General features: G+C 45.4%; 1 protein-coding gene across 1 annotated transcript in view; it reads left to right on the top strand.

The window, feature by feature from the left end:
* The window catches only part of LOC147700478 (putative cation-transporting ATPase 13A4), a 965394-nt gene that overhangs the window by 754414 nt on the left and 184101 nt on the right, over positions 1-26879 (top strand). The window contains exons 21-23 of the mRNA XM_086928423.1: positions 3126-3205; positions 25162-25204; positions 25659-25768. Of these exons, the coding sequence (XP_086784549.1) occupies positions 3126-3205; positions 25162-25204; positions 25659-25768 (233 nt within the window). The remainder of the gene's footprint in view (positions 1-3125; positions 3206-25161; positions 25205-25658; positions 25769-26879) is intronic.

Genomic DNA, 26879 nt, shown 5'->3' with positions numbered 1-26879 from the left:
ATTGATAGATTGATTGATAATTATGCCCTAATTGTATTTAAAGGACAGAACCCTGCTCTCTTCTCATAGAAGGAGATGGCATTAAAGAACTAATTCATCATACTCACTGAAGTTCAGATTTGTGTCCAGTATACTTTTGACACATTCACTTTTGTTAATCATTTCTGATGTTTTTTCAATAATGATTTTTATAGGGAATATTTTTGATTTCTATTCTCCCAGCCTAAGAAGATAGTTTTGTTCCCATGTTTCTCAAGTGGAGCATTACCTGGGGCACATGCTATGTTTATATTTGTAAATATTTCACGTTGAATTTTTGTAAAATGAACATGAGGACCAGAATGAAAACTCATTTTTTAAGAAGAGTCTCCAGTTTTTGGGAAAATGTGTACTCATTTGCATTATTTTGTGCTGGGAAATTTGTTGCTACTTTGTCATTGTGCAAATGTCTACTGCATATTATAAACCTCGCCTGCACAATAGATAACCCATTGTTGTATTTCTCTGTGGCAGTTCTTTTAATTTGTTTCAGTGGATTAATAACTCAGGGGCATATTAGCAAGGACATTATCGCATCTTAAGCTGGACTTTTTCCCGGTAAAGCGGTGAAAATTTTATCGCCCTATAAGCAAACTGTCGCTAACAACAGTTAGCGACAGCTTTTAGGCGATAGCGACTGGTTTGGGGCCCGCTTTGATGTCAGCGATATAAATCACTAATGACACGCAGTCGCTAACACAGCTATCGCCTATTAGCAAGGCAGGCGAAGCAATAGAAAAATTTGCGCTAAGCGCGAATATCGATAAAGCCTAATGCCTGCTCAGACCACTTCTTAACTTGTATATCCAATGGGAGGTGGATATTAGCGTTAATGCCTGCAGCAATATTCGCGCATTGAGCAGCTATCGCCGTATATTTTATCACTTTTGAGATAAACGTTGCTATGCTAATAGCGCGTTATCTCAGCGATAATATCCGGCGATGCGCGGCGATAACAAAAAATGTGCTAAGCTCATTTAGCGATAAGTATAGCTATTTGTTGCTAATATGCCCCTCAGTTTTTAAATTAATCGTCACAAATTTGTAGCAGATTATTGTGATAAGTGTGTTCCGGACTTCAAAACCTATATACACATATTGGAAATAATGTATGGCAATAGCTGTTTACCAATATAGTGTATAAACTTCTAGTTCTGTAATCATTTAGAATGTAAAACACTTTTAAAATGTATCCCCTGTTTTCACGATGACGCCGTAATTGCGATGACTTCAGTATTCACGAAGATCTTGTGACTATGTCAGAAAGAGATTTCATTGGCGAAGACAGTTTTCATTAATCTTCAAATGAAGTTCCCCTCCATTCCTGCCTTCTTGTAGGTTCCAATTGCTATTTGGTTCATACTTGGAGGTCAACTGTACTTTGAGTGCAGAACTCTGGTGTAAGTAATTTTTGGGCATTTTTGCTAAAATAAAATGGTGTCAGGAAAAGGTGAGGAGGAAGCTTATCAAGATGCTGAGGAGCACCGGAAGACTATCCTGATGAGGAACCACCAGCTAAGAAGCAGAGCATAGCGCAGGATATTTTCATCATTCCATTTGGTGAATCAAAAACAGTCGCACAGTTTGTCATGTGCACCTTGTGCAATAACACCCTATGAAGTGGGACAGCAGAACAATATTCATGTGCTACAACAAGCATGTTGCCCCACTTGAAAAAGTACCATAAAACCAACTTAAGTGACGGAAGGAGAGTGCAGGAGAGGGAGCCACCAACCTCCAGGGCTGCATCAGCTGCTCCTGGAGAGAGAGTTCTAGCGGAAGTGGAGAGGAGACACCCACAAATATCTCCCGAGCTAAGGTGCTTATGCCTTCAGTACAACACCACCCTGACAGCCGTGAGCAATTTGTTGATGTGATTTTGGAGACAGCAAGGCAGCATTCCTGTTAATCTATTTTTCAATTTACTCCAGTTTACTCCACTGTTATTGTGGTTAGGTTTTTTCCCCTTTTTGCCATTTTATTTCAGAAAAAATACAAAAAAGTACAAAGTATTAGGGAATAAAACACAGTTCCAGAAAAAAAGAAGAAAAAAAGGTTCTTCTCAGAGCTGCCTTCAATGGTTAAAAAAAGATTAACTGTTTGGCTGTGTGTGTATACATAAAAATGAATAATTGCATAAGTGTGTGACTGAGTTTGTTATTGGCTGCATGGGTGAGTGAGTGCTTGTGTGAGAATATGTATGGATGAGTTAGTGCCAGTGTGAGTGCCTGTCTGGTTAGGTGAGTGGCTGTGTGAGTGGCCGTACAGCAGACTGAGAGGATCTGTGATTGGCTTTATGGGTGAATGACTGGTTGTGTGAAGTGGTTGTACGGTGAATTAGTACCTGTGTAAGTGGCTGAATGGTTGTATGACTTTCTCTCTGTGTGAGTGAGTAACTGTGTCTGCAGCGAAACCCAGTGCAGAACACAATCTTGTATGCAGAAACCACAAGGCAGGAGTCACATCATCCAATCCCAGTGCCGGGTACAATCTCGTGTGTTACAAGTCAAGAGTCTCCTCCGCTAATCCCAGTGCAGGACACAGTCTGTGAGTTTCAAACGCCATTCACAGGTGATGCCTGTGTGCAAGCTGAAGGTTTTATGTTTGAATCCTGTTACATCTATTCAGCTTTTCACCTTTCTGAGTTTGATACAATAAGTATAATTATGAGATTATAGCTGTTATGAGCAAATACAGATGATCCATTATCAGTGGTAATTATTATTATAAATCGATACACTGGGATGGTATACAACAAAGTTTTTACAACGCACTACCATTACAACGCAGGCCTTACCACGCATACCATTACAAAGCATTGCGCTCGGGGGCGCTCTAGGATAGGGAATAAGTTTAATTTTCTATCCAACACCTTCCCTAGTGTCCACGGGGACTGGAGTTGGAATAGAAAATTATACTTACCACTATCCAGCACCTCTAAGCGCTATGCGTTGTAACGGTATTCGTTGTAAATACCGCGTTGTAAAGGTATGCGTGGTAAAAGTATGCGTTGTAACGTCATACATCCACTGGGATCCTGTTGTATTGCAAAGAGTAACCTGTTCTCCTTTTGCTCTTTCTTCCAGTTTCTGCTGAATGGAGTCATCTTTGCCAGGATGTCCCCTAGACAGAAAGCAAGCTTGGCAGAGGAACTGATGAAATTAGAGTAAGTAAATTATGTAAAAATGCATGAAGCATGTGGCTGTGTAGTACCTCTTGACCGGGGATACAAACTGAGAGGACTGGCAGATGGACACCGTACAATGATTGCTGTGAGTCACAAGGAGTACAGTTTTACCTTAGAAGTGCATAGGAGTGTCACACGTCTACTTATATTTTTTATGGCAGGAGGGGCAGTGGGAACATGAATGTGCGTAGCAGGCACATGGTTACTCCCAAACCCTGTCAGAAGCTGTAATTTATAGAATGAAGTATACACTTGCTTGCCACACAGGTCACCTGTGACCAGTGTTGTCACTGTTCTAGGGAGCAGCAGTAGTGCCTATTCCACAGAGTGAACCTTTTTTGGTGGTTCTATCCAAGGACATTATCCCAAGTCAGTCTCTCTCTCATTAACTGAGGATTCTTTAGCAGGCTGAGCAGGGTCGGCCTGTGATCATTCACCTGTGCAGCTCCCAGAGATCCTGTGCTCTTTCTAAATGTATCAATAGCCCTCTGAAGGCTGCCACTTGAAAGGACTGCACTAAAGGCCTCCCACCCGTGTCTGCCCAGAGAATACAGGTAGCCTCTCCACCTGTATCTGTCCTGAGACAGATCTTTAGCACAGCAGCCTCCCCATCTTTGCCTCTCCTGTGGCAGATCTGTAGCACAGCAGCCTCCCCATCTTTGTCTCTCTTTTGTGACAGGCAGCCTCTTCGCCTCAATCTGCCCTCTGATAGATCCTAAGCACAGGCAGCCTCTCTATCTGTGCCTGTTCTGAGGTAGACCTGTAACAGAGACAGCCTCTCCACCTGTGCCTATCCTGAGACAGATCAGTAGCAAAGGCAGCATCTTCACCTCTATCCTCCCTCTGACAGATCTGTCGCAAGGACAGCCTCTCTATCTGTGCCTGCTCTGAGGCAGACCTGTAGTCTGTCCACCTGTGTCTGTCCTCAGACAGATATGTAGCACAAGCAGCCTCCCTACATATGCCAGCCCTTAGACAGACCTGTAGCACAGGCAGCCTCTCCGCCTGTGTCTCCTGTGACAGATCTTTACCACAGGCAGCCTCCTCACCTGTGTCCCTCTCGTGATAGAATTGTAACACAGGCACCTGCTTCTGCCCTGTGAAAGATCTGTAGGACAAGCAGATTATTTACCTGTGTCTATCCTGTGACAGATCTGTAGCACAGGCAGCCACTCCACATGTGTCTAATCCGTGACTGATCTGTAGTGCAGGCAGCATCTTCACCTGTGTCTACCATGTGACTGATCACATTTGGACGGGTGCCAGGATGGATGTCCCGTGAAGCAGTAATTTGCGAGCTCAGTTGGGAGGTACTTCTGATTCAGTACAGCATGAGTAGGTTTGGATGGTAAACTAATATCACGTAGTCCATGCTCGGGTGAGCGCTGGTTCCAGCCTTATCTGCGGGGATGGGGAGGGAAGGTGAATCAAGGGTTAACAAATTATCCCGAACCAACGTGGTCCAATAGTACGTCTACGCTGAGCCCAGCAAGATCGGTGGCAGGAGCGAGATAAATCGGAAGTGAACAAATTAACCAGGGCAACCTGGTCCGGTAGTGAGTCTACGCTGATCCCAGCGTGATCGGCGGCGGGAGTGTCAGTGTTAGAACTGGCGAATGACGCGCTGTCCTTGCGTTCATTCCTTGCGTTCATTCGCCCGTATTCAATAAGAAGTACCTCCCAACTGAGCTTGTAAATTACTGCTTCACGGGACGTCCATCCTGGCACCCGTCCAAATCCTCAATTAACAGATTTTCCCCGCCACACTCCACCACCTATCTGTGGCCAAACGCACTGCCTCCAGCCCCGCTTTTGTCCTGATGATGACCCTAAATCTTACGGATCGAAACGCCGTCGACTCTCCAGCGAGACTCTAGGCGCTTTTCGCACAGTGGTTACCGCAAACATTGAACATGAATAACAATCCTCTGGAAATAATTTGGAACCACTCTGCTGTTTTTATTCACTGTACATAATTGTTCACTATACACCTTGCGCCTTTCACGCTGCTCTCACTGTCACTTGTGTCGCCGTAGTGTCACTCACTTTGCACTCGTGCACCTTGTACAACCTTGGGCTGTCACGTATTATTTAATAATTGCAGTGTTGATATTAACTGTTAATTATGTTTGTCTTCTAACTTTTGGAATGTTTATAAAATGATGCCTTGAGCACATAGATAATCAAATTGAGCCTCCTTTTTCTATCTGGATAATACTGTACAGATATCCTTAATACCTGTCTACAAATAACTACAGGTTGGGATATTGTTCCTTATATATAATGATCTGTAGCGCAGGCAGCATCTTCACCTGTGTCTGCCCTGTGACTGATCTGTAGCACAGGCAGCCTCTCTATCTGTGCCTGTCCTTAGACAGACCTGTAGCACAGGCAGCCTCCCCACTAGTGTCTACCCTGAGACAGATCTGCAGCATGGGCAGCCTCTTCACCTGAGTCCATCCTGTGACAGATCTGTAGCAGAGGAAGCCTCTCCAGCTGTGTCCATCCTGTGACAGATCTGTAGTACAGGCAGCCTCTTCACCTGTGTCTCCTGTGAGAGATCTGTAGCACAGGCAGCCTCTTCACCTGAGTCCATCCTGTGACAGATCTGTAGCAGAGGAAGCCTCTCTAGCTGTGCCTTTCCTTAGACAGACCTGTAGTGTCTACCCTGAGACAGATCTGCAGCATGGGCAGCTTCTTCACCTGAGTCCATCCTGTGACAGATCTGTAGCAGAGGAAGCCTCTCCAGCTGTGTCCATCCTGTGACAGATCTGTAGCACAGACAGCCTCTTCACCTGTGTCCATCCTGTGACAGATCTGTAGCACAGACAGCCTCTTCACCTGTGTCCATCCTGTGACAGATCAGTAGCAGAGGAAGCCTCTCCCGCTGTGTCTCCTGAGACAGATCAGTAGCACAGGCAGCCTCTTCACCTGTGTCCCTCCTGTGACAGATCAGTAGCAGAGGAAGCCTCTCCCGCTGTGTCTCCTGAGACAGATCAGTAGCACAGGCAGCCTCTTCACCTGTGTCCATCCTGTGACAGATCAGTAGCAGAGGAAGCCTCTCCCGCTGTGTCTCCTGAGACAGATCAGTAGCACAGGCAGCCTCTTCACCTGTGTCTCCTGTGAGAGATCTGTAGCACAGGCTGCCTCTTCACCTGAGTCCATCCTGTGACAGATCAGTAGCAGAGGAAACCTCTCCCGCTGTGTCTCCTGAGACAGATCAGTAGTACAGGCAGCCTCTTCACCTGTGTCTCCTGTGAGAGATCTGTAGCACAGGCTGCCTCTTCACCTGAGTCCATCCTGTGACAGATCAGTAGCAGAGGAAACCTCTCCAGCTGTGCTGCTCATGTTATATAAATTTTACATAATCTGTAATTTAAGCTGTTGTTTTTGCATTAAAGTGTGTTGCATCAACCTTGGTTTCTGTTTGGACCAATCACCATGAGCATCTGTGTGGGCTCATGTCTTAGGAATGGGATGAGAAGACAGAAAAGGAGGCAATACTCAGGTATTTACCAGTAATCTTCATTACTCCGAGACCAGGTCTTCCCGTTCCATTCCTGAGCCCGTCACTCCCTCACAGGATGCTGTTTTTGGTCATTGTTCTCTTTCAGTTTCTTTGGCAGTCTCCCTTTAAGCATGCTGGGTAGTCGGCACCATATTGGGGGAGGTATTTTGACCTCAGCTCGGTAAGAGGTTCTGTGGAGCAGGTGAACTGCTCATATGTAAGAAATGGAACGGGAAACAATGGCTGATTGTGGCGGGGTTGTAGAAAGGGCTCGGAGACTTGTTCTTGCTAAGTATGGTTTTATTGTAGTAAAAGTCCTTTTACTCCTTGATGTGAATCTCTCACGGGAAAATGCTGCGGGATCCGTGGTAACTGCTTCCCCTTCTGGGAGTCTTCTTCTGTCTTGCTCTCTTCTCGGTTAAGCTTCTCCTCAACTTCGTCACAATAGAGCATGTAAAAACAAAATAATGCAATGGGTCGGACACTGTCCTCTTCGTTTTATTGCCAGTGTGGGTTACCAGGGGGTGAGAGGAGCACCGATGAATAAGCGTTTGTACACAACACCTATATACAGGGGAAGTGAGGAGAGTGTGTTTTGGGGAAAGGGATGTGGGGAGGTCAGGAAAGGATATTTACAAAGCAGCCAGTGGTTATTTGAAAAGTCGGGTATCCATTAGCGGGACGAGTTTTGCCACCTCCCCACCCAACTCGTAAGCCGCTAACGTACCTGCTGAAGCCACACTCCTCCAGGAGTGTGGCCCGGCGACTCGTGGCGACATTGGCCTCCTGGCGCTCCAACACTCTCGCCCAGGTCGCTCGTCTCCCTGCACCGAAATGCCTCCCCTGGCACTGCCTGAATTCCGCTCGCCTCCCAGCTCCGGTAACCTTCTCCCGACTCTGCTCGGACTCCGCTCGCCTCCCAGCTCCGGTAACCTTCTCTCGACTCTGCTCGGACTCCGCTCGCCTCCCAGCTCCTGTAACCTTCTCCCGACTCTGCTCGGACTCCGCTCGCCACGCCAAACTCCTCCGGGGTGATGTCACACGCCGATTCCTCGTCTGCCTCCTTTTTGGCCAATCCGACCAGGCGAACATCATCCGGGGGCGGGCCTTCCTCTTCCTCAACTTACGCCCAATTAAAGGAGCCGAGCCCTAATTCCTCCTCCTGCGTGGGCCATAGAGGGTGCTTGTCAGCGCTCCACTCGTTCTGGTTAGGTGGGAGAGAGGGGGGAATATCAGAGTCAACAACCCACCATTCTAGAGGATGGAATCCCTTATGTCCCCGTTCGTCCACCCCGTTACTCTGATTTATGTGTGTCAATGATACAACAATGCAATAACAGCGCTGGGTGGCACTCGGCCCTCTCTCACTCTCTGTATGGATCATATAAACTCTGCAAGGCAGATAATACTGTGTCTAACCAGACCTAAAATTCCACCTCTTCCGAAGGGTGAGAGGTGTGGCTCGGTTGACCCCAGATCAGCACATTATATTTATCCACATTGTCAGTAGCATAGCTAGCACTTTGGCCGCCCATGGCAGTCCCCGTGTTTGCCGCCCCGCTGCGGCGGCATCGAAGTGCAGGGGGGTGCTTGCACTATTTTTCTTATTTGCTGCCCCTCGGCTGCTGATTGGAGAGCAGGGGTGGGGGGCACTACTATAGATTGCTGCCCCGAAACGGCAGGGAAGAGTGAGACTAAGCTGCCGTCCCTAAAACTGGTGCCACCTGGTGTAAGGGTTTACAATGTCAGCATCATCCAAAGGAGCTCTACTGACACCCAGTGGCCATTTGGTAGAAGTGCAGGTGAAATCAGGCCACTCTTGTGCAGTGCCAGGTGTGTATCCAGACAGGGCGCTAATGTTGCTGGTGAGGTTGTGTTACTGATTATCTGCCTCTAGTTTCATCTGATACTTTTCACATGGAGGGTGCAGTGATATCAGAGGCTCATTTTAAAGGCTCGGCTGGGGTCCTCTGTGAGGAGTCCCTGTTATGCTGGAGTTTTACAAGTGCTTGAGCAGAAAGCATTGGAAACTTCACAAATCTGAATAGATTGAACAGCATTGAACTTTTTAATATGTATTTATATGGGGCATATTTTGCCCTGGATGTGGTCTTGGGGTGCTAATGGGGCTCAGTCCCCTTCCCCTGTTCCTAAGGATTCCATTGTGGACCAACATCTGATTGTGTTTGTAAGTTGTACCTTGTAGAATGAAATATGAAAATGGATGATTTGTTATTCATAAATCTGTTGTAAGTTTGAGTCTTTTTTATTAAGTGTGTTCATCGTTGCCCGTTACATTTCTGTCTCCCGGTGCATGGAGGATCAGCCGGGCCTGGGCATTCTTTGGGGTAATATTCCTGCTCCACATATTGGCTGCGGCTCAAAGGAGCTCAGCATTGGCTTGAATAGACACCTCAAGCTTTAACACTCCATGTAAAGGGTGGTAAATAAAAACAAATACCACCCCTATGAAGGTGATCTGTCAATAAATATGGCCAGAAACAATGAAACAAACCTTGAGAAAGTCATTGTCTTTCCTGGCAATAGAGACCTATTGGCACAGTGTCCATACATCTATATAAGGCGCCAGGCATCGATCCGGGCACAATACATGGAAAAGAATGAGATGTGTGCAAAGGCGCATTTTTCAAATAGAAGTAGCCCAGCAGCAAGTTACAGAAGGAAAAAAGGAAAAAAGAAAGAGAACCTCAATGAGAGACAGCCTGAGGAATGATGGTGGGGTGGGAGGGGGAGTGATGAAAGTAAATGCCACTAAGAAGCCATGGTAAAGGGGAACAAGATGGGGGAGCAACTAAAGAGGTGCGGCAAAGTTACATTTAAAAGAAAAAAAGGAGGAAAACAACGGACGAGGTGGGCAGGACAACATGGCGACCAGGGGCATGGAAGTGAGGGGGGAAGCAGCATACATGGGAGATATTAAGAAAACACATGCACAGCCATGGAGTGCTAAAGGCAAAACACATAGTTGCATGAAAGTGGGCAGTGGAAGTATACAAGTGGAAGGTCGGTAAGAAGCTATGTTGTACGAGAGGGACACACTGAGAAGTGGAAGGAAAAACACTGGAAAAGAAGCCAGAAAATGAGTGACAAATAAGCTAAACCATGGTTATCATTGGGCTGGTCTAAAGGCCCCTGTAAGTATTGGAATTGTCCGCTAGAAGTCTTCGACAACAGTCTCCCTCAGCACAACCGCTGCGCCAACGCCAACTGACACCAACATCACAACACGTCACCTCCACCGATGGATCTCCGACTGCGCCGACACTCTAGCATCCCTCAAGAAGAGACCCGGCAAGCAACACACGAAGAAAGCCAGCTGGTACACTCCTGCACCTACACATACCTGCCGACGACTCGAGAAGAGATGGATGAACAACAAAATCCTGGAAACCTACGCAACCTTCAAATCAGCCGGCAAGGCACACCACCTCCTCAAAACCAAAAAGAAATGGCCTTCCAAAACAGAATCAACACCAACGCACACAACAGCAAAAAACCCCTTCACCATGGTCAAGGAGTTTGCCAGGCCCAACTGCGAGACCACAGATGTCCCAGCCTCCCAAGACCTCTGCACCAAACTCAGCACCTTCTTTCACCACAAGATCAGGCAGATCTATGACAACTTCGATGCCCTAGATGGTTCACTGATAGAATATCGATTATAAAATTATTGATGTTCAAAATATCAATAAAAAAATGTAGACTACAAAAATATCGACTCCTTTACCTAAACAGGTAAGTACAACGATATAGAATCAAAAAAATCAATGTCAAAAATATAGATGTAAAAAATAACAATTGAAATATATATATATAACATAAAATAATATATATTAAACATTAATATTATTTTTAACAAAATAAATTACATTTAATATACATGTTTACAAAATATAAGAAATAAACTTATTTAAAAAAATAAACACACTAACATCATAATTTATACATCGGCCAACTTGTGCCAAATGGCTGTCCCCAAATTTAAATATTGCAGACTTGGCGGTCAATCGATCTCAGTGAGAGCAGCGAAATCTTGGAATACTTTACCCCTTCATTTAAAAACTGCACCGACTCTCTGTTCCTTTAAGAAGAGTCTAAAAACCCATCTTTTTAATATTATAGCCTAAATTTCCCCACTCCTGGTATTCCTTGACATTTACGCTCACCTAGTCTGCTCTGCCTTCAACGCGCCAGGATACTATTTTCTTAGTAATAGAGCGCGATATAAAAGCCTTAATAATAATAATAATAATAATAAAATAATTCATAAACTATTATCTTTAGTTTATGTAAAAATGTTACAATTGTATAAAAATATTATAAAGATACAAATAATTTTAAAATAAAAAAATTTCTAGAATAAATTAAAACATTACATTTAAATTGCCCAATACTATAAGTGCAGCAGTAGAAAAAGTGTTGGATAGCAAAATAATTAAATTTACTATTCCAACTGCAGTAAGTGCAACAGTAGGGAAAGTATTGGAGACGTAAAAATTACTATTCTCACCCCATTAAGCGTAACCGTAGGGAACGTATTGGATAGCCGAGGTGTAAAAATTACTATTCCCACTCCAGTAAGAGCAACAATAGGGAAAGTGTTGGATAGTAGAGGAGTAAAAATTACTATTCCCACTCCATGGAGTGCAACAGCAGGATAAGTATTGGATAGCGGAGAGTTAAAATTTACTATTCCCACTCCAGCGAATGCAACAAGAAGGAAAGTGCTGGATAGCATAGGGGTAAAAATATCTATTTCCACTCCAGTGAGTGCAACAGTAGGGCAAGTGTTGGACAGCGGATGGGGCAAAATTACCGTTCTCACTCCAAAGAGTACAACAGTAGGGAAATCGTTGGATAGCAATGAAAAAAATTACTGTTCACACTCAAACACAATTGCTTTTATTAAAAATTAATGTAATGTAATGTAATGTAATTAATGTAAATAAAAAAAATTATACGCATTTAAAAAATAAAATATAAAAATATTAAACAAATAAAAAGAACACATATTAAATATTATTTACATACAACAAAAACCTAGAAATATTATATCAAATAAATTAATAAATATATTTACAAACAGATAATTATTTTAAACTAAAAAAATGTTTACAAACAAATAAATGAATAAAAACATAAATGTATTTTTTGTATTTCCTACCCTATAACACCACACCAATATGAAAATACGTCAACATTTTAAATTAAATGTATTAACATATTTAAAATGTTTAATAATCAATTAAACAAATTATTAGTCATAAATAAAACTAATAAACAATAATTAACTACACAAACTTTAACACTATAATATTCACAACACACACCTAAAAATAATTAAACAATTATCATAATTAATAATCAATTAATTAATTAAAAATATTTAACAACCAATTATTAAATCGTCAATTAAAAATAAATTACTTCCCCCTTAACACCTATAAAAACCACAACATACACCAACAATTAATTACACAATTACCATAATTAATTACCAATTAATTAATTATAATTAATTAACGACCAATTAATAATTCAGCAATTAAAAATAAATTGCTTGCCACCCTTCCCACCCTTTGCACATAAAAAAACCACAACACACACCCTAAAATAAAATAATGCAATTACTATAATTATTGACCAATTATTCACAATAAATTAACAACCAATTATTACTTCATCAACAACAAATAAATTACTTCCCACCCTTCCCACCCTTTACACCTATAAAAACCCCAACACACACCTAAAATGAATTACACAATTACCAAAATGAATTACCAATTAATTAAAATTAGTTAACAAACAATTATTAATTCATTAATTAAAAATACATTTCTTCCCACCCAATAGACCTATAAATATCACAGCACACACCTAAAATTAATTAAACAATAACGATAATTAATTATTAATTAATTAACAATTATTAATTAGTTAGTAATATAATTTACACATTTAACTCTATTGTCTCAATTAAACAATTATTAATAAATAAATATTAATCAATATATTTAATATAATTAAATTACTTTCCACCCTATTCCACTAATAACCCACAACTCGCTATGAAACTAAAAACGCAAAATTCCCTAATTTCTTTATTTATTAAATGTAATCTAATTAAATTACTTCTCACACTATTCCCCTATAAACCCACAACCATTAAGGAACTAAAAATGTAAATTTCAAATAAAAATAATCAATTAATGTAATATAATTAAATTCATTCCCACCCTATTCCTCTATAAACCCACAACCTGCTAAGTAACTAAAAGTGCAAAATTCTGATAAAAAAATAACTAATAAAAATGTGAAACATATATTAAAAATACAAACAATTGTTATACAAAAAATACATCACATACATATAAAATATGAACTAAAATACAAAACATTAATGAAAAAGTTAATTTTAACAAATTTGCGATATTACTTACCTTAAATAGATATTCTTGACCACTATATTCTTGCTGTCGATATTTCTGACCCACGATATTTCTGGCTCGATATTTTTGCAGCTCGATATTTTTGACTCGATATTCTGTCTCTGCACCACCCTATACCATTCTACCACCACATGCAACCACACAGCACCCCATAGGACCAGCATACCTGAACCACCGCCTCACATTCTGCGTTCTCGGCTGACAACTCTGCTCCGCCCATTGCACCCTAGCCTCAGTCCCAAGAATCCACAAGACCAGAACCGGAGGAAGCTCCTTCTCGTACTTTGCCACCAAGACCTGGAACACCCTGCCCATGCACCATAAGCAATCCGCATCGCTGACACAATTCAAGAAGGACCTCCAGACCTGGCTCTTTGAATGATCCTCCACACACAGACGTGCATTCTGCAGCAAACACGGAAAGAGGGTAAAGCCTCTACGGTGCCCCTTCCTGCACATAAACAATCCTACCTGCAGTGCGTGCGCAAGGGCCCCTGCGTAGGCAGCACATTGTACAAAAGCGCAGGGAGAGGACAGGAATACGCGATATGATGTTAAATACGATGCATTCCTACAGCGTGGCACAGCAAGGTGTCCGGCTGCGTTGTTTGGTGAAAGTTTGATAAACCTGTCCCTGAATGTCAGTCATTGCTCCTGGCACGGCTGCCAGTTTACCAGAGCAGAGGAGGTGACAAACATGACCCCTGGAGCTGCGGGGAGTCCAGGCGGAAACAAGGTGAAAAGGACCCAGGAAAACAGCCGTGAGTCCTTGCGGCGCCAGCATCTACCCTTACCAGACCTGTATTGAAAAGGCTCCATCTTCAGTAGGTTCTGAGTAAACACTCCCTGAATGCCCAAGACGCAAATGTTCACCTTTGACATACTCATAACTATTTATTAGAAATAATATACATTTTAAACATGTATTCCTTACATTCGAATTTCATAAAGTACATATCATTTTTTCGAAGATCCCTGCTGCGTCTTTAGCAGTCTGAACATGTGAGTAGTAAGAGTGGATTGGCAAAAAAACTAAAAAAGATGAGTTCTGGACAGATTATTGGAGCTGAGCGCAAAAAAGGCCTCTGTCCTCCTGGAATCTGGGTGAGACTAGGACAGAAAATATGCCGGGAACCAAAATAACTGACCCTATTATCGACTTAGATATAAAAAAGTGGCCCATGTTTTGCAGTCGCTGCTGGTTTAACCTTGTAAAGGCGCCATGTATGAGTGCTTTCCAAGGCAAGGGTTTCTGCATGGATTTGGTCTTGCTGCAGGCGATCTTTGTTTTACTATCAGGAAAATCAACAGTGTAACTAGTGGTCGGAGTAGACGGGATCGGAGGGGCACGACGTGCCTTACATATTATAATTTATAAAAAAACATTCTCCTACATTTTGTTAAAAAAAAGGTCCAAGGATGGTTAATTTCGAAAAGCTTTAGTACTTCAGCTGAAGTATCAGGCAGGGGGGCAGAGAGCGAAACAATAAACCAGCCTTCCTGCCAGGGTGCTGCTGCCTGGAAGAAATGCAAAGGTGCGCGACCGGTTAATCTGCAAGGAGTGGTATTGGCTTTAGTTGATGGAATCACTTGAAACTTTTAGGTGGTATTGCAAGGGAGTTACCAGCACAGCTGTGAAGTGTGTGCTTTTAAGGGACAGATATATAATAAAATTGCATTACACACAGTCTGGGTAATACTCAATCAATCAATCAGTGACACTTATAAAGCGCGCTACATACCCGTAGGGTCTCAAGGCGCTGGGGGGGGGGGGTGCTGCTACTGCTCGAACAGCCAGGTCTTCAGCTTCTTCCTGAAGGAGAGGTGGTCTTGGGTCAGGCGCAGATCGGACGGGAGGGAGTTCCAGGTCTTGGCGGCCAGGTAGGAGAAGGACCTTCCTCCTGTGGTTGCTCTTCGGATGCGGGGGACGGCGGCGAGGGCGTGGTTGGCTGATCGGAGGTGGCGTTTGGGAGCGTAGAAGTTGACTCGGCTGTTGAGGTAGCTCGGGCCTTGGTCGTGTAGGGCTTTGTGTGCGTGGGTGAGGAGGCGGAAGGTGATTCTCTTGTTGATGGGGAGCCAGTGAAGGTCTCTCAGATGTCCGGAGATGTGGCTGGATCGTGGGATGTCGAGGATGAGTCTGGCTGAGGCGTTTTGGATCCGCTGGAGTCTCTTCTGGAGCTTGGCGGTGGTCCCGGCGTAGAGGGCGTTGCCGTAGTCCAGTCGGCTGGTGACGAGGGCCTGGGTGACGGTCTTCCTGGTCTCTGTGGGGATCCACCAGAAGATCTTCCGTAGCATGCGTAGGATGTTGAAGCACGCCGAGGAGACGCTGTTGACTTGCCTGGTCATGGAGAGGGAGGAGTCCAGGATGAAGCCCAGGTTACGTGCATGGTCTGTCGGTTTGGGTGCGGTGCCCAGGGCGGGAGGCCACCAGGAGTCGTCCCAGGCGGAGGGAGAGGAGCCCAGGATGAGGACCTCCGTCTTGTCCGAGTTCAGTTTCAGGCGGCTGGTCGTCATCCACTCGGCTACCTCTTTCATCCCTTCATGTAGGTTGGCCCTGGCGGCGGCGGGGTTGTTGGTCAGGGAGAGGATCAGCTGGGTGTCGTCGGCGTAGGAGATGATGCTGAGGTGGTGTTTGCGTACGATGGCCGCGAGGGGGGTCATGTAGACGTTGAAGAGGGTGGGGCTCAGGGATGATCCTTGGGGGACGCCGCAGATGACTTCGGAGGCCTCTGACTTGTACGGTGGTAGGCGGACTCGCTGTGTTCTTCCGTCGAGGAAGGAGATGATCCATTCCAGCGCCTTGTCCTGGATGCCGATGTTGCTGAGGCGCTGTATTAGGGTGCGGTGGCAGACCGTGTCGAATGCCTCGGAGAGGTCTAGGAGGATGAGGGCCGCTGTTTCTCCATTGTCCATCAGGGCTCGGATGTCATCGGTGGCGGCGATGAGGGCGGTCTCGGTGCTGTGTTTGGCTCGGAAGCCGGACTGTGAGGGGTCGAGGGATCCGTTCGTCTCGAGGAAGGCGGCCATCTGCTTGTTGACGGTCTACTCGATGACTTTGGCTGGAAACGGGAGAAGCGAGATGGGGCGGTAATTCTTGAGGTCGGTGGGGTCCGCTGTTGGTTTCTTGAGTAGAGCGCTGAGTTCGGCGTGTTTCCAGCTCTCGGGGAAGATGGCGGTGTCGAAGGATGTGTTGATGATGTCTCGCAGGTGGGGTGCGATGACAGCGTCGGCCTTGTTGAAGATGTGGTGGGGGCAGGGGTCGGTCGGTGATCCGGAGTGGATTGAGTTCATCGTGCGGATGGTGTCTTCTGTGCTGATCGGGGTCCAGGCGTGGAGGGTGGTGGTGGGGGGGGGTGGCTGGTCGGTCGTGGTGTGCGTTGGTTGGTTGTTGAAACTGCTGTGTATGTCTGTGATCTTGTTGTGGAAGTAGGAGGCGAGGGAGTTGCAGAGGTCTTGCGATGGGGTGATGTCGTTGTTTCCTGCGTTGGGGTTGGAAAGCTCTTTCACGATGTTGAAGAGTTCCTTGCTGTTGTGTGCGTTGTTGTCCAGCCGGTCCTTGAATGCTGTTCTCTTGGCGGCGCGGATCAGCTGGTGGTGTTTCCGGGTGGCAAGTTTGTAGGAGGTCCTGTTGTCAGGTGTCGGATCCCTTTTCCAGGCTTTCTCGAGGGCTCGGCAGTTCTTCTTGGAGCTCTTGAGTTCATCTGTGAACCATGGGGCCTTCTTGCTGCCGGGTCTGCTAGGCGGGGTCCTCAGCGGGGCGAGTTCGTCCGCGCAGTTGCTGATCCACTTCGTGATGTTATCGGCGGCCTGGCTGGGGTTCGCTGAGCTGGCAGGAGGGTGTTGGCTCAGGGAGGTGGCGAGCTGGTCTGCTGTGATCTTGTTCCAGCTTCTGCGGGCGGTGTGTTGCTGGTGTTGGTGGGTCGTTGTTCTCTTGAAGGTGAAGTGGACGCAGCTGTGGTCCGTCCATTGAAGCTCTGTGGTGTGGCTGAAGTCGATGTCTGTGCTGGATGAGAAGACGGCGTCGAGTGTGTGTCCGGCGAGGTGGGTGGGGGTGGACACCAGTTGCTTGAGTCCCAGGTTGGCGAGGTTGTCGAGCAGGGTGCTGGTGTTGCGGTCGTTGTTGTTCTCCAGATGGAAGTTGAGGTCTCCCAGGAGGATGTAGTCAGCGGAGGGGAGGGCATGCGGGCTGACGAAGTCGGCGATGTCCTCGCTGAATTGCGTGCGTGGTCCCGGGGGTCGGTAGATCAGGGTGCCTCTGAGGGTGGTGTTCGGGTTGGTGTGGATCAGGAAATGCAGGTGTTCGGCGCTGGTCAGGGTGTTGTCGGTGCTGGTCGTGAGGCGGATGGTGTTCCTGTGGATGATGGCGATGCCTCCTCCCATCTGGTTGGCGTTTCGGTCCCTCCGGACGATCTTGTAGCCCTCTGGGATAGCGATGGCGATGTCGGGAGCTGATGAGGCGTTCATCCAGGTCTCCGTGAGGAAGGCAACGTCTGGGGCTGTGGTGTCGAGGAGGTTCCAGAGTTCGATGGCGTGTCTGTGGACGGAGCGAGTGTTGAGCAGGATGCACTTGAGGTGGGTGCTGCTGGAGTTCGACTTGGCGGGTGCTGGTGCGGGGCTGGTCCGGCTGCAGGAGAACTTGCAGGCGTGGCAGCTGAACGGTCCGTGGGTGCGTCTTGGAGTGGCTTGGTGGCATTCTGGGAGTCGGCCGGTGTTGAGAGCGATGAGGGTGGCGGCTGAGTACGTCAGGCGGGTAGGTCGTGATCTTCGAGGTCCAGGGGTCCTGGCGCTGGTCGCGATCCGGTCGCGGACGGGCGCGACCGCGACCGGATCATTTTATTTGAAACATTTTTACACACTTTGTAGCAGTCTATCTCAGACTGTGTGTTTGCAAATTTAAAATAACCTACATATCCACAGTGCTTTCTGTCACAGGCTGGGACCGCCCAGCACAAACATACACTGGTCACTATTGTCCGCTGCACCAACCAAGATTCTGTGGCTCTGTGATACTCACAGCCCTCTGCAGTGCGTTCACTAAAAGAGGTTTCATAGCTTACAATGGTGCCTTTCCCACCGATTAATTTAACTCTTGACTTATTTTTCACTTAAGCTACGCATTATTTTATATGTAGATACCTGAAGGTGAAAGACCCAAAAAAGTTCAGGATATTAAGTTTTATAGCCAGACCTTTGACCACACCCCCACACTCACTGACCCCGACCCCTCTGCCTGCAGCATCACAGTTCCCATGTATTATAAAGTGCACTTCAACCGTTGCTTGTAACCGACTTGCTGGAGCCAAGTGGCTCACTGGTTAGAGGCGGCAGACCCGAGTGCAGAGAATGGCCCGGGACCAGGGTTCGATTCCCGGCGCGGCAGGTTTCTGGACCAGGGTCAGCAGACTCGATAATTCTCTTGCCTCGGTGCCCACTCTGATCAGCGATCACACTCGGCAACTCTGGGCATTAGCTTGCCTCATCTTCACTAAGGGCCCCACCAGACCGCCGGGGATGCCTGGTCTCACCCTGGAGATACCCATTAAGGGACCATCTCTCAGGGAAGCCAGGAAGGGTTTCGCAGCGGTCGAAGCACCTTGGGACCCTCCGGGTAAGTAGTGCGCTATATAAATGCCTATAAATTACATTACATACATTTACATCTTTGGGAGCGCTTTTAGATGACATAATTGCCACGTAAATCAATCACCTAAAATCTATTTACCTAAGGGACTCCCCCCCCCCGCCCTCACCCCCCTGGCGTCTTGAAGTCATGCAAGGGAGGTCTGTCGTTTTGGGGCCATCGATCAGAGGCCGTTTTCAAGTCAAGTAAAATAAAGGACACTTTTGTAGCAGCAAAATTGTTTTGTGGAATAAGTTTGGTGCTGCAAGTTGCATGCAATCAATCAATCAATCAATCATGGCATTTGGAAGGCACACTACATACCTGCGAGGGTCTAAAGGCGGTGGGTGGATGGGGGGTGCTGGTACTGCTAAAAGAGCCAGGTCTTGAGGAGTCCTCTGAAGGTCAGCAGGTCTTGGGTCTGCCGTAGGTAGATGGGGAAGGTGTTCCAGGTCTTGGCGGTGAGGTGGGAGAATGATCTGCCGCCGGAGGTCGCTCTTCGGATGCGGGGGACTGTGACCAGGGCGAGGTCAGTGGAGCGGAGCTGGCGGGTGGGGATGTGGAAGTTGAGTTGGCTGTTGAGGTACGCTACCCGGTGTTGAGGAGTGCTTTTTTGTGCATGGGTGAGGAGCTTGGAGCATATCCTCTTGTTGACAGGGAGCCAGTGCCGGTCTCGCAGGTGCGGTGTGATGTGGCTGCGGTGAGGGATGTCGAGAATCAGTCGTGCAGAGGTGTTCTGGATGCGTTGAAGCCGTTTCAGGAGTTTGGCCGAGGAACCTGCGTAGAGGGCGTTTCTTTAGTCCAACCTGCTGCTGACGAGGGCCTGGGTGACCGTTTTTCTTGTTTCGGTGGAGATCCACCTGTAGATCTTGTGGAGCATGCGGAGGGTGATGACCCCTAAGTTGCGGGTGTGGTCGGTGGGCGTTGGAGCTGTTCCCAGTGCGGTAGGCCACCAGGAGTCATTCCAGGCCAAAGGGGTGGATCCGAGGATGAGGAACTCCGTCTTGTCTGATTTCAGCTTTAGTCGACTGTTCCTCATCCATTCGGAAACTGCCTTCAATCCTTTGTGGAGGTTTGTTTTGGCGGTGTGGGGGTCCTTGGTGAGGGAGAGTATCAGCTGGGTGTCGCCGGCTTAGGAGATGATGTTGAGGTCGTGCAGTTGGGCAAAGTGGGCGAGTGGTGCCATGTAGATATTGAACAGCGTTGGGCTGAGGGATGAGACCTGGGGTACACCGCAAATGATTGCAGTGGCTTTGGAGCCGAAGGTGGGGAGGTGGACACTCTGTGTTCTGCCGGAGAGAAAGGAGGTCCAGTCCAGGGACTTTTCTTGGATCCTGGCATCATGGAGGCTTGTTTTTAGTGTTTGGTGGCAGACCGTGTCGAAGGCGGCTGACAGGTCCAGGCCGATGAGGACTGTGGTTTCTCTGTTGTCTAACAGGGTCCTGATGTCATCGATGGTGGCAATGAGGGCAGTTTCGGTGCTGTAGTTGCTGCAGAACCCGGACTGTGATGGGTCCGGGATGCTGTTCTCCTCAAGGTAGTGGGTCAGTTGTTTGTTGACGGTCTTCTCGATGACCTTCGCCGGAACTGGGAGCAGGGATATGGGCCGGAAGTTCTTGAGGTCCATGGGATCCGTCTTGGGTTTCTTGAGTAAGGCGTTAATCTCGGTGTGTTTCCACCTCTCTGGGAAGGTTGCTGTCTCAAAGGAGATGTTGATGGTTTTCCAGAGATTGGATGAAATGGCGGTGCTGGCTTTGTTGAAGAAGTGGTGTGGGCAAGGGTCTGATGAAGATCCAGAGTGGATGGTGTTCATGATCTTGATGGTGCCGTCGTTGTTGATTTGGGTCCAGGAGAGTATGCGGTTGGTGTGGCTGGTGGTCGTGGGAACGCAGGTTTCAGTGGTTGTCGTGGTGGTTGGGTTGTGAAGTTGTTGTGGATGTCTCCAATCTTGCGATGGAAGAAAGTGGCCAGTGAGTCACACAGGTCTTGCGAAGGTGGGATGTCGTTGGTGTTGGAGCTGGGGTTGGAAAGCTCTTTGCTGTTGTGTGCTGTTGTCTTTGAATGAGGCCCTTTTGATGGATCTGATGAGGTGATGGTGTCTGTGGGTGGCGTTCTTGTTGGCTGTCACAGAAGTGACGCAACAGCGGCGTAAATGTGGCGCAAGGGGCTTGTAAATCTGCCCCTTGGAATTTAAGGCTACAGCACATGTAAGTGCATTAAATAGTTTTTATTCTTTTTCTGATAAGAGAAATTTGTATCTACTCCTGGAAATATACTGTGCTAAAATCCCTCCCACCTTCACATTCGCATTAGAATGTTTACAAATAAACTAATGGCATATTCTGAATAAGAACAAAGGGAAGTCACTACGAAAAATACTCCTGCGCAGGCATTAGTTTGGAATTGTCGCTGACTTGTGCCTATGAAAATGCCTTGGCCAATGTACTTAGAGGGGCATATAATGTGTTACTTGCGGGAAGAGATATTCTGAGAGCTCTCGTAAAGAACGAAACATATAAGGTTGGGTCGGGTAATTACACTTTTAATGAAAATCTCGTAGTAGCTTTATTATACTTCGACTGCGCTATGTCACTTTTACAGTCTCGGTCGCGGGTCCATCTAAAGCTATTTTTTAAAATATGGCACATCGCCTGAGCTTTGACTAAGACTCTGCTCACTGCTCTCAGTTGTCCCACTATAGGTCCTATGCAGCTTCTCTTGAGTATAAGACCTATCAAAACCATTGGAGGTTTACACTAGAACACAGCGTTCTACCCAGCATCATTAAGCTTCGTCTAAGGATATTGCCTTTAAGCGTTTATAATTAATATCGGGACAAAACAGGATTACGTAAGCTTTATAAAGGAGGAGATCAAGATTTAGGCCACATGTTTATATCTGCCACAAATAAAGTTTTAGCAGCAACTTGACTTTGTTTCTTAAAACCCATATGTTTTAGATAAAATCTATTTGCCATTAACGGTTTGATTGTCTGCATCAATTTACCCCAAAAGAATTTGTTTGTTACAATTTGATTACATTTTTTAAATCTTTTTTATCCCCGTCTTAAAAATAACTTATATTTATTGTTATCAAGTTTAAAAACAATGTATTCTCTGTATTTATTCAAATTGTTGACCTCTTTCCTCAGTAGCAAAGTTGGATCTAAGTGTGCTTTTTATTTAAGGTATTTTTAGATCAAATTTAAATCATGTTTTTTCTTTCTTGACCTCCTTACTAATGTTTATGCTAGAAAGAGTGTATGAGACACTGTAGCTGTAAAACATATGCATTAGCGAATAATTGTTAAGCAATAAAAATGCTAGCATAAACAAGCAACTTTTATTTCTTGGCATAATTTTATATTTTCCCTTTTTATTTTTGCTTCATATGCTTGAAATAATAAAAAAAAATCATTGCACCAGCTTGCCAAGACCAGGCCTATTGGTTTTGCTAATGCTTGTTATAATTGGTAGTCAATTTTTCCTTTTTTTTGGTTCCTCTTTAATCAGTGTGTTGTGGAAACAGGCATAAAACACATGGATAAAACCAGAAAGCAAAAGTTTAGATCACAATATTGAGGTGTCCGCTACGCCTTCACAACACTGCAGATTCATGGATTACACTCCGCCGCCCCCACACAATGCCACGAATGATAGGTGACATTGTCTAGCTGTTTGGGGGGGGGCAATGTTGGAATTGCACAACTCTATGGCAAAGTCTATCTATGAACAGACACTGGATGCTTGATAATGTTCTGTAAAACTTGCGATATGATTCACCAGTACACAATGACCACTTCTCCACTGTAAGAGACGTGACAATGTTATGAAATTAATAAATGCAACGAGTCTGTGTTAAAAAAAAAACAGAAAGCTGTACATTAGTGAAAGTGGACTAACTAAAAATCGGAAAAAAGGTCACACACAAAGGTAAGGACAGGCAAGAAAATTCCGTCCCTTCTCCATCAGGACAGGCAGCCTCAAGTTTAGCTGCTGACGTGGCTGTCCTTTTTGGTCTCATCTGCAGTTAAAATTTCAAATTCAGCAAGCAGGTAACTCATGCAAATCGCTCATGATTTTCCCAAAGAAGCGAATCATTGAAATAAAAAATAATGTATAAAGTAGGAACAGGCAAAAACGTTTTAATCTGTAACTTTTTGCCCCGATGGCCGACTTACAATGGTGGTATATTCTTGCGTCCGTGAGGCCCTTCTGGGCACAGGGATATAAAGTGTTTGCTATTTTATTCATTATATTTCTTCACATTTTGGGGCATATTTACAAGGAGTTAATGCCACTAGAACATCACATTTTCCGACGTTCTGGTGGCGTTAAGTCTTGTATTAATTACTTACCGGTAATTGCATTACTCTGAGTCCTACTCCCTCGCTTCCCTTACTTACGCATGGAGGCATCCCTGCCTCACCAGACACCCATACCACGTGATAATATGTCCTTGTGAATTCCCATAGAAGCCCAGGTTCTGGTGTTAACATGGGCTTCTATGGGAATTCACAAGGGCGTATTATCAAGCCCATTATCACCGCTTTAGCGGCAGTTTCCTGCCGATAAAATCGGCGATAATGTATCACCCTTTCTTGATAATATGGCCCTTTGGACCCAAAACCAGCATGGACAAGCACTCGGCCAATCCAGGAACGAGAGGCAAAGGACAATGACAAATCTTCGAAATGGAAGCCCCATGGACTTCCTGTACAGGAGGCTGCCATGGACCGAGTGGAACAAACCTGAACCCCCAAAGGAGAAAGGTGCCCCGCCGCCATGTACGACTCAAGGAAGGAGTAGAAGGACGCAAACCCCGATTCACAAGCCCAAAATAAACAAAAACGAACCAGAGAAACGGAAAGGAGCGACCCGTTCCAAATAGACCAGGAGAGCCCGCCGAACATCCAAAGAATGCAGCCGCACCTCAGACTCCGACACCGGAGAATCAAAAAAAAGGAAGAAAGAACCAACTCCTGAACCCAGTGGAATTGAGGATCCACCTTAGAAAGAAAGGAAAGGATAGGTCTCAAAACAATCCAGTCCTCCAAAATATGACAAAAAGGATGTTTGGAAGAGAGAGCGCCCAGCTCACCCAGGCGGCGAGCAGAGGAAATGGCCACCAAAAAGAAGGTCATGAAGGACAAATGGCAGAGAACCACAGAAAGCAAGGGCTCAAAGGGAGAGGGCATCAAAGCGTCCAGACCAGAGACAGATCCCAGGTGGACAAATGCCCCTTTGTGTTTTAAGGGATTTTGACACCTCATTAACATTTACAAAGATTGTTGGCCCAAAGCAAATAAAAAAAATCACTCAATAGAAGTTTAGCACAAAAAATACAAATGGCGTGTATGCTGCTATCCCTTGCAAATGATAATAAAAGTAGATGCTATACAGTAACTCACCAGGGCTTATAAAGGAGACCTTTTCAAAGAACTAGAAGCAGTAACCTTCAGATTCATAGACGCGACCAGTTGACGGAGGAGGAATGATCACATGAATGTACTTTCTGTAACAAACAAATTGATATGCAAATACAGATCTGCACGGGATAATTTAACATCCAAAAACATATATTATTCCACCTTAACTCCTACTTCAAAACTGGCCCTGCATTGAGCAAGGCAGTTCCAGTGAGGATAGAAGAAGTTTAGATTTTTATGACAACTTTCTTGAGTGGCGTGACATTAGCCCCCAAATTGCAGGGGGTCCCCACCGGCACTTTGCACGGGCAGCGGGCCCCTGGCCTGAGAGCTCCTGTCCCCTAAAGTTTTCTTACGCCACATGACTTATCCCTTTCAGCATCACACAGGAAAAAAAGTCCTCCTAGATTCCATCATGAGGATGATTATCAGCCACAATCTATTTCATTTGCAGTTTATGTGCAGAATTTTGAGCATTTCACAAACTCAGGAAAAGATTGAACTTCATAGGCGACGTATGTTAGAGCCTTGCCAATGAGGTCTTTGAGGTTAAAGGAGGTGGGGCTGATAGTGTACTGTTTAAAGAAGATGAACCACTTTTAGATAGATATGCAGATGCCTCATCGCAGGTGTTAAAGTAGGATTATTTTCCGAATGGCAGGTTTGCTATGGGCGACAAGGATACTTCTGAGGCCTCCTTTACCTTATATTATCCTTTTGATAAAGTAGAGTTACAGAGATCATGGTCGCTTGTCCCGGCCTATCACTGAGCAGCACTTCATGTGGACAATTAGGAGCATGGGCATGAGAATGAAGTACAATGATTTGTTGTTCACTAGGAGGATTTTGTTGAAAACATCAAGACTTCAGCTTCAGAACTCACTGTCTCTATCTTTTGTTTTCTAGTTACTATGTGGGAATGTGTGGAGATGGTGCCAACGACTGTGGGGTGAGTATAAGAAGCCCTGCACCTTGCCATGCACAGACTGCTGGATGTCCTCGAGGCATCAGTGGGAGAAGCATCTGAGCCATTAAGATAGACCTTCACTATTATCAAGGATCACATTATTGATTCCTCTAACTCCTCCTAGAACTTGATTGGTTGGAATCACTGCTCTATAAAGTCCTCTTGTGGCTACAAATGGTGTCAGGGGAAGTACAACCAGCATGTGTCAAACATCAGTACATTTATTTATCACATGGACCAGGCAGCCGTCCTGTATGTAAGAGTCTCTTCATGCCTTCAGAAAGGAAGAAGGTTCTTTTTCCGGGAGTGTAGTGTCTTAATTCCTTTTTTGCCAGTTGTGCTTTGGGGTTTTCAGTTAGAACTGTATTACATTGCAGTGCAAAAGCTATTCACATGGAAATATATAATATAACCTTTACACATTTTTGTTCAACAGGCACTTAGAACGGCTCACGTTGGTATCTCTCTTTCGGAGCAAGAAGCGTCAATGGCTTCGCCCTTCACGTCGCGAACCCCAAATATTGAATGTGTTTCTGAAGTCATCAAGTAAGCCAAATACTGCATATTGTTAGTATTAAGTGAAAAACAATGCATGCACGGGTCACAGTAAACACAAGTGTCATATTCTCAATGGTAATCCTACACATGTGCATTTCCTCAAGTGTAAATCTACTTCTGCACCAGTGTTCAAGTCTACCCTTTTTTCCAGTCACCATTTCCGAGTGTATATTTACACCTAAGTGTAGAGTTACATGTCTCAAACCCCTCGGCTCTTGGGGTGGAAACAACTAATACTGAAATGACACGTGTAAAGTGACCACCGGTAAATGTTTACCTGTAGATGAAGATCCCGGCCACCCTGATGAAGATCTCCTGATTGGAAACTATTGAGAAAATGATTAAAGTTCATAAGTTAGTTAAAAAAAATCCTAACATTAATGTAATATTATAAATGTACATTGAATTAAAATACTTATTTTTAACATTCAACTAAAACATTAAAATGTAAGATCATATTTACTCTCCGCAATATTTTTTTAAATTTCTGTTTATTAATTTTCAAAATGTTTCCAATGTTACATCTTGTTTGTAAGTTACATACATCACAACATTATAGCATCTAATATTAGATAACGTAATTTTATGTCCAGAACTTTGAAAGCCACGTAACAACAAGGACTACATCAGTTATTAAAAAAAACTTCAACCGCTGCCCAGATCACAGGACCAGGACAGTGTGTCTCGAGCTCAAACTCATTCATAGTGACTCCATCGCGAGGCAGCGAGGTACCAGTCCATGTGGTAGGCCCCTCTCAGGCTTTTCCCTCCTCAGCCTCCCTCTGCCTTGGGTCCAACTTCCTTTTTAGGTGTCAGAGCCCAAAGGAGAGGTGCTGCCTCCCTTCCCACTTCCCGGAGGATCTAAGGAGAGCCTCCTCCCCAGACCTCTGCCCAGGCAGTTCACCCTCTCCTGGAACCTTTCACTGTTGAAGGAACTCCCCATTCTGTTCTGCCTTGGAAGCAGGGAGCTGCCAGGGCTGCTTCTTGGCTTCACCATTCTGGATTGTTTTTTTTGTTTTTGTTTTTTACTGTGACAGGAACTCAAGGGCACCCAGTGATATTTTGTTTTTGTTTTCTGTTTTTACTGCACAATCTGAGC

The sequence above is a fragment of the Lissotriton vulgaris genome, chromosome 7, assembly GCF_964263255.1.
Source record: "Lissotriton vulgaris chromosome 7, aLisVul1.2, whole genome shotgun sequence".
Taxonomy (NCBI): domain Eukaryota; kingdom Metazoa; phylum Chordata; class Amphibia; order Caudata; family Salamandridae; genus Lissotriton; species Lissotriton vulgaris.
The sequence above is the reverse complement of the archived record's forward strand: the minus strand, read 5'-3'. Positions and strand labels throughout refer to the sequence as shown.